Source organism: Priapulus caudatus, unplaced genomic scaffold (assembly GCF_000485595.1).
Source record: "Priapulus caudatus unplaced genomic scaffold, Priapulus_caudatus-5.0.1 Scaffold203, whole genome shotgun sequence".
NCBI classification, from domain to species: Eukaryota; Metazoa; Priapulida; class Priapulimorpha; order Priapulimorphida; family Priapulidae; genus Priapulus; species Priapulus caudatus.
Window position 1 is genome coordinate 70,189 of NW_014577264.1, and position 7,560 is coordinate 77,748.

The window sequence follows — 7,560 nt, forward strand, 5'->3', positions numbered from 1 at the left end:
AAATAGAATTCTCTTTCAGGAACGCATGGGTTCCCCTCTAACTAACAGAGTCTCATGGAGCAAGATTTACGACAATAAAGATGCACTGCCCAGCAATTACTCACCATACTAAACTGCTCTAGCTGGATGCTGAAGATGCATATAGTCTGCAGCTGTTTGCTGCGGGTTAAGAAAGTAAGCCGTCACCATAGCGCGTTCCATGTGGCGGAACCCACTGGCGAAGCCTCCAAAGCTTGGCGACGGTGGGGAAGCGGCGACTGTGCGCTCCGGAGCTGGTGCAGTTTCTGAAACTGTGTGAGTCCTGTATTGCCCATAGAACGTCTGAAAACAACATCAGGATTAGTCGCGGTGCATTACCGCTACCCTATAGAAATACAGATATGTATTCTCTCTAATAGTTCCTGGCTAGTAGCTTAGTTTCACATCCAATTCACAGTAATGTTTGCAATATGCCACAAAGTGACAGTGCTATTTGACTGTCTGTGACAAGTGCTATCTAACTGTCTGTGACAGTGCGTGCGAACAAGAAGAGGGGATTGGAAAGTCAACAGTTTGATTCGTTTAGCCAAGTTCAGAAATAACAACAAAAAGTGCCTTCCCAGGAATCTTCAAATACAGATGCCTCTTTGCCACATGAGTGGGCGGGAACTACATTTCATTGCGTGCCTTTAATAAAGTCATAACAAAGATATGCGGTCACCAATGAAAACAAAAAACGTTTGCCACTCGGCCCTTCAAGACCATTTCTTCCAAAAATGTCAGAAATCCTGTCCTTGCCCAACTCCTTTTGACATGTTCTCTTAGTTTTGCAGGTGACGGCCTTCTCTCACTTGACTCTGATACCGAAATACAAGGTGCATAGCGTCATGCCCAATTCTATTGTTGCCACATTCTCGCCATTCCCTCAATGATGCATCGATTACATTCAGATTAAGACGAGAATATTCCCTCTTCCTTCACACCGTGTACCTTTAACATTTGACCAGATTCAACCTTCCAGCTTGTTCATTTCGATTGCCCATATACGTCCCGAATTTCAGATAGGCATAGTCAAGCGGTTGAAGGATTTATGCCCACATCGTGGACAGACCAACTCACGTACACACAAGCTGCAAACCGACTGTGATCAGACAATCCTAAAAATAGCCTCATTGCTTTATAATAATAGCACATTCAATAGAGCATAAGATACGATTAAGTTTAAGCTGGTCTTTGCGCTTCGCTACGTAACACGTGAAATGTGTGTAAGCACCAAAATTATACAAAAAAAATTAGAGCACAGGAGAAGATGTTGTATACTACCGGTAGTTAGGGCTAGCGAGGAGTCAGGGACTCGTGCGGTACACTTGTGCGGTAGCTGGGACTCTGTGGGCTCTGTGGGCGGCCAGGCTCTGTGGCAACACTCTGGGACTGCTGTGCCGGGTCTTGAACTGTGGTGACTGCTGCCCTATACGGTGACGTTTGCGTTTCGGGAGCCAGCCCCGACTGGTTAGCCACTACGCTGTTGTACCTTTGTCACCGCCGAATCATGCTGGTCAGTCTCGATCCCTGTCCCAAGATACAAATCGATAGATGGCAAGTAATTACTAATTCGAGTTCAGCTAAATACAGAATCCTTGATAAGAACTTGGAATTTTCATTCCTAACATCCATGACCGTCATGCGATTAATCAACACAGTGATACAACAATAACGAATGAATCGCATAGTACACATAATTAACATGATTACGCATAATTGGCCATCGCATACTCAACAGAAACAGCAATAGCGGGGCAGGACAAGCTACACAAAAAATTAAGAGGCAACAAGTGAAATCCTTATCGCTAAAACAGTAGGGTGTAGCCACACTGGTGCACTGGATGCCATTGTGGGCTTCCAAGTGGTGTGACTGGCTCTGGCTGCTGGTTGCCGCCTGAGGGGCGGGTGCTGAAATAGCAGGGACTAATGTTAGCTGGAACCTGGCTGGCGGCGTCGCGCCGTCGCCGGCTCTGCTGTTCGTTGGTGCTGTGGCCGACACTAGCTGCAGGTCCTTGGTTGAGAGACTTCGTGGACATTGGTTATTTGCTTGGTGTTACTCCTCCGCGGGTCGAGGGTTCTAAGTGGTGACGGAAAGTGAGGTTGCTAGATTCTGGTAGGGAGCCTGTATTGCTGTGATCGCGTATGCTTAGCTTGACACAGTCACTTATCTCCGAGGGATGTATGCTGTTAGTAAATTGAGAAGCTAATCGTGCTAAAAGATATACAAGATTACACCAGCACACTGCATGCAAACTAGCAATGCTTCTTTCAGTACTTTGCAATATTACACTGAAGCATAATTATTGATGCACCGTGTGATGCGGAACCTGTGTGTATATGACGTGTAGTGTGTTGTGCCGCTGCTCGCTGTGGGATTGTGAAGACATGCAAAACGAGAGTAGAACTTACCTGAATGCCGAGCACTTCTGATTCATCGCCAGAGACTTGCTGCTTGCTGCGGAGATTCAACATGTGGGTTGTGCTAAAATAAGTAAACTTGTGCATAATGCATTACAGTAGGTGGGCATCTTTTTGAATGTTCACGAAAGTATGCCAGGCAACAAAGGGAATGATGTACCTCTGTTAGAATATTAAGATTATTGAAATGAATCTATAAATATTTAGAACTCCATAACCTAATGACCATTAATTAAATTGATTTCTCGCCATAATAAAATATGCCCAATGGTGTACATGGATGGGTATTCATAAGCCAATTTTCTATGCCCTATAACTGCATAAATTTCTATAGTGTTTTTTCAAGTTCGTGCTAATCAAGTAATACTATCGCTGCTGAGGTGAGACTATATTTCGCATTTTTTTCAGATTGAGCATTTGGCTGCCGCAAGAATTTGCGAAATAATAAAGCTTACGTAATTATTACGAGAATTTCCAGTGTTTCCACTTTCATGATACCTACCGTTATTGCTTGAGTAACAGCAATCTTCTAGAGTAACAATAAAATGTTTAGAACCTTTGTATTCACCAAAACATGCAATTTTCGAACTAGTTTGGTATAACCAACTGTTTGCTGTTAATATTTGAAACTAGAGCCGGTAGCTAGTTGCGACTCTAACTAGTAGCGGCACCACCTATGCTGCCATAGACATTACAGTCTCTTCAAAATGCAGTCTGGTTCAATTAGATCGACCGACAATTTACAAGTTTACCAATTCTGCCATATCGCGACACGATAAAATCCAGTTGATGTAAACGACGTGTTCATATCAATTTTCTATGTTATAACTGCTTTAAATCTTACGGTATTTTATGCTGGTTAATCAGGGATTATCCGCCTCTGAAGTGAGACTATATTGGCAAAAAATTTTTGCGTTTGAGAGTTTCCTGAGCAAACTCCTCAACAATATCACTTTAACACTGGCCAATACTAAGGGCACGTTTTGCTTTGCGACCTAATCATCTGATCGAGATCATGTGACCTGATCCGTACCAAACAAACGCAAAACTCAATTTCACCCGGTTCACGTTTCGCTGAGTGACCTTATCACACGATGGTTCATAAGCAAAGAACAAGCTGCTGATATAGCGGGCCGCCATATTGGTTCCGTTCGAATCCAACCTCGCTAGATGGTCGCGTTCAGGGATGAGATCAAGTGATCCAGACAAAAAACAGTCAGATCAACGAATTCATCGGATCGAGATCATGGCATGCCGACAAAACAAACGACGCCCTAATAATGAGACTCAACCACAAACGCCATGGATCCGACCAAACAAACGCGCCCTAATTAAGAGACTCAACCACCAATATCTAACACGTAAATAACTAAGCATGAAATGTCGCAGGCACACAAGATATATAGATACAAAAGCATGCTCACCTTCTTTGAATCCCAACACTCGCAGCCTTGACTGTCCAAAAAGTCCACCACTGTATAAATAGCAATAACATGTAATCACTAAACAAGTGACTATCTTATTGTTACTGAAGCAAATAGCTGTTAACAAAAAACCTAAAAACAAGATAAATCAGGTCGTTGCCATGTGCTAACTATCTCGCAGGCTATTATCTAAACTCTACTGATATCAGTTTGATCGAATGCTTGTAAAATGTGCTCTTGAAAATACTAGTTTTTCTCATCAGAATATTAACAATGCTGGTTGACACTTCCCTACCTGAGTCACTGGGAGCTCCATGAACAGAAGCTTGATTTGCACAAAACAATAAAGAAATGATTGAGACAGTTACGAAACGATGTGTGAATGCATTTGTAAAAGTTCAAGAGCTCACTAACAATGTGTTAGTGTACACTACTCTTAATATGTTGTCACGTACTCAGCCTTGTTAGGCTTTATTGCTGTGACAGCATGTTAACAAATCATACACAAAACTAACATTAGGTTCAACACATGTGTAACATAATAGTTTTTCGTATAATTAGGCAGTCTACAGAGACATAAAGAGTCACTAGTGCCACGGGAATAACTATGTTAGATATACTAAAACCAATGGGTTGCAACTTGCAACTAAAAACTCTCGATCCCCTAGGTCATGTAATATTACCTCTAATATTACCTCTATGAACTTTCATGAATAGTACAGTGTAGTGTAGTGGCCCTAGGGGTAGCTGCTACGCGAATTATGTGCGCTTTGAATGCACGATTATTTTACGGGATCAGTTCTTGCTCCCGGTGGCAAAACGTGGCTGTGTTGCTTGGCAGCAGGAGACAAACAATGAGACGAATAAATACTAAACGCAAGTTCTTAAGTATACGGAACCGGTGGTTTTATTTATCGAATACACACTCCAGTTATGCAGTGTATAGCCTGTGGTTACCCGAGGCGTTACAAGTGTTCTGACTGCGTGACGTACTGTTAGTCGTAACTATAGTATATTATGGCATAAGGCCAGGGGTTACGTGTGAGAATATAGGGCTTCGGCGTAAACGCGAACACGACGTATCTATTGAGATCGCCTGGAGTGAGAATAAGAGGTAACGGCACCTGTCGTCGGCTCTCGGCGTTCTCTTCCCTCCTCTCTTCGTTCTTCTCGCGCTGCTTCTCGTTCCTTCTTCTTTCTTCTGTCGTCTCTCTTCTATCTTCTTTCTTCTGTCGTCTCTCTTCTATCTTCTTTCTTCTTTCTTCTGTCGTCTCTCTTCTATCTTCTTTCTTCGTTCTTCGTTCTTCTGTCTTCTTTCTTCTATCTTTTTTCTTCTGTCTTCTCTCTTCTATCTTCTTTCTTCTATCTTCTGTCGTCTCTCTTCTATCTTTTTCTTCTATCTTCGTCCGTCTTTCTTCTATATTCTCTCTTCTATCATCTTTCTTCTGTCTTCTATCTTATATCTTCTTTCTTCTATCTTCTTTCTTCTGTCTTCTCTCTTCTATCTTCTTTCTTCTATCTTCTGTCGTCTCTCTTCTATCTTCGTTCTTCTATCTTCGTTCGTCTTTCTTTTATCTTCTCTCTTCTATCTTCTTTCTTCTGTCTTCTATCTTATATCTTCTTTCTTCTATCTTCCTTCTTCTGTCTTCTCTCTTCTATCTTCTTTCTTCTGCCTTCTTTCTTCTATCTTCTGTCGTCTCTCTTCTATCTTCTTTCTTCTCTCTTCTTTCTTCTATCTTCTTTCTTCTTTCTTCTGTCTTCTCTCTTCTATCTTCTGTCTTCTCTCTTCTATCTTCTTTCTTCGTTCTCCTTTCTTCTCTCTTCTATCTTCTGTCTTCTCTCTTCTATCATCTTTCTTCTCTCTTCTATATTCTTTCTTCTGTCTTCTCTCTTCTATCTTCTTTCTTCTGTCGTCTTTTTTCTATCTCACTCCCCACTGTTCTCCTCGTCGTGTCTCCTGTCGAATGCTCCTCGTGGGACAGTGCTCCCTGCGCTCCTACTGGGTCAGTGCTCCCCGTATCGGTGCTCCTATTGATCGGTGTTCCTAGCGGTCAATGCTCCTAGCGGTCGGTGCTCCTAGCGGTCGGTGCTCCTAGCGGTCGGTGCTCCTAGCGGTCGGTGCTCCTAGCGATCGGTGCTCCTAGCGGTCAATGCTCCTAGCGGTCGGTGTTCCTAGCGGTCGGTGCTCCTAGCGGTCGGTGCTCCTAGCGGTCAATGCTCCTAGCGTTCGGTGCTTCTAGCGTTCGGTGCTAAGCACCGACCGCTAGGGCTAGCGGTCGGTGCTCCTAGCGGTCGGTGCTCCTAGCGGTCGGTGCTCCTAGCGTTCGGTGTTCCTAGCGGTCAGTGCTCCTAGCAGTCGGTGCTCCTATCGGTCAGTGCTCACCGGCCCACGGTTCTTGGTGCTCCTAGGGGCGGCTGCCCCGGCGTTCTGCTTTCTATGGCTTTTCGGCAGCCTTATATACGGCCTGGTTGCTACCTGGACATGTACGATTCCCCCCCCCCCTCCGCCTCCAGCTGGCATCGCTTTGGTGCGATAATCCCCGTGTGCTCTGCCTGATGATGTCGTTTGTTTACATGCTGATCCGCATTTAGACCTGTTGCGTCAGCTGAAACTGGCCGAGTAATTTTCCATTGGTATTCTATTTTAATTATCTTGTTATTTATCTCTTCATTATCATTTTAATCTGGACTTTACTACTGCTAGACTTTTCCCTTATTTCATTTTGTGTATTGACTTCTTAAGTGAAATTTGTGTGTACCCTGGTTTTCTGATCCAGGTTTTTAGTTATTCCAAAATGGCCACGCCCTGTAGTGTGTTGTGATTTGAAATAGAGTCTTCGGTGTAACCGAAATCTCTACAGTAGTACGGATCCTTTATCATCTCTGAGCAAGGATTCCGTATCTTTCCAAAATGTCAAGAGCAATAGATACCAACTTTATTCAGAGAAATTAACATGACAAGTCATGCACCACATTTAAACTAGAGAAATCTTCTGCTCCTCTGCACATGACATTCTAGGGAGAAATTTTGTGCTGGTAACTGATCATTACCAGTGACTGCTTGCCTGAGAACATGTGTGTTATGCCTCCAAATTTGAAATTTGTGAATATATATATACACACACATACTCACGCACACTCGCGCACATGCATGCACACACATGCACACACACACACACATACAGCATTCGAATTTGAACAAATTTGCCAAATTTTAACCTCTGAAAACAATTAATCTGTAAAATATCCAGCTAATCCGTAACATTTGCGGGTGGGTGGAATCCGGGCAGGTATAGCAGCAAAAAAGCTGGTACAATATAAGCTGTTTATTTGTAGTTGTTTTCTCTTTATTCATATGATACCAGCTATACTAGTACAAGATAGCATATATAATATAATATATGCATAGCTCTAAACATAATATTATATGCACACATATAAGAAAAGCAATATGAAGGGTTTACAACATATATGAATGCCTATGAACAGCAGCTAACCCACTGGCCAGCTACCAGAAATAAACAGACGAAATGCATACATGAAATGGAAATAATTCAATTTTATCATCAATCATTTTAAATTAACTTTTATTTTAAATCGAATAAAAACTGAGAGAGAGAGAGAGAGAGAGAGAGAGAGAGAGAGAGAGAGAGAGAGAGAGAGAGAGAGAGTAGAGAGTAGAGAGTAGAGAGAGAGA

The 7,560-nt window shown here is 42.7% G+C and overlaps 1 protein-coding gene across 2 annotated transcripts in view; it reads right to left on the minus strand.

Annotated features, from left to right (window-relative positions):
• Window positions 1–7,560, minus strand: part of LOC106807257 (CREB-regulated transcription coactivator 1-like) — a 49,159-nt gene that overhangs the window by 10,545 nt on the left and 31,054 nt on the right. The window contains exons 5-6 of one of the 2 annotated variants that reach the window (XM_014809552.1): window positions 4,159–4,188; window positions 3,864–3,913 (exon numbers count right to left, since the gene is read on the minus strand). In XM_014809552.1, coding sequence (XP_014665038.1) covers window positions 3,864–3,913; window positions 4,159–4,188 — 80 coding nt within the window. The remainder of the gene's footprint in view (window positions 1–3,863; window positions 3,914–4,158; window positions 4,189–7,560) is intronic. The other variant, XM_014809553.1, reaches the window with a different exon arrangement.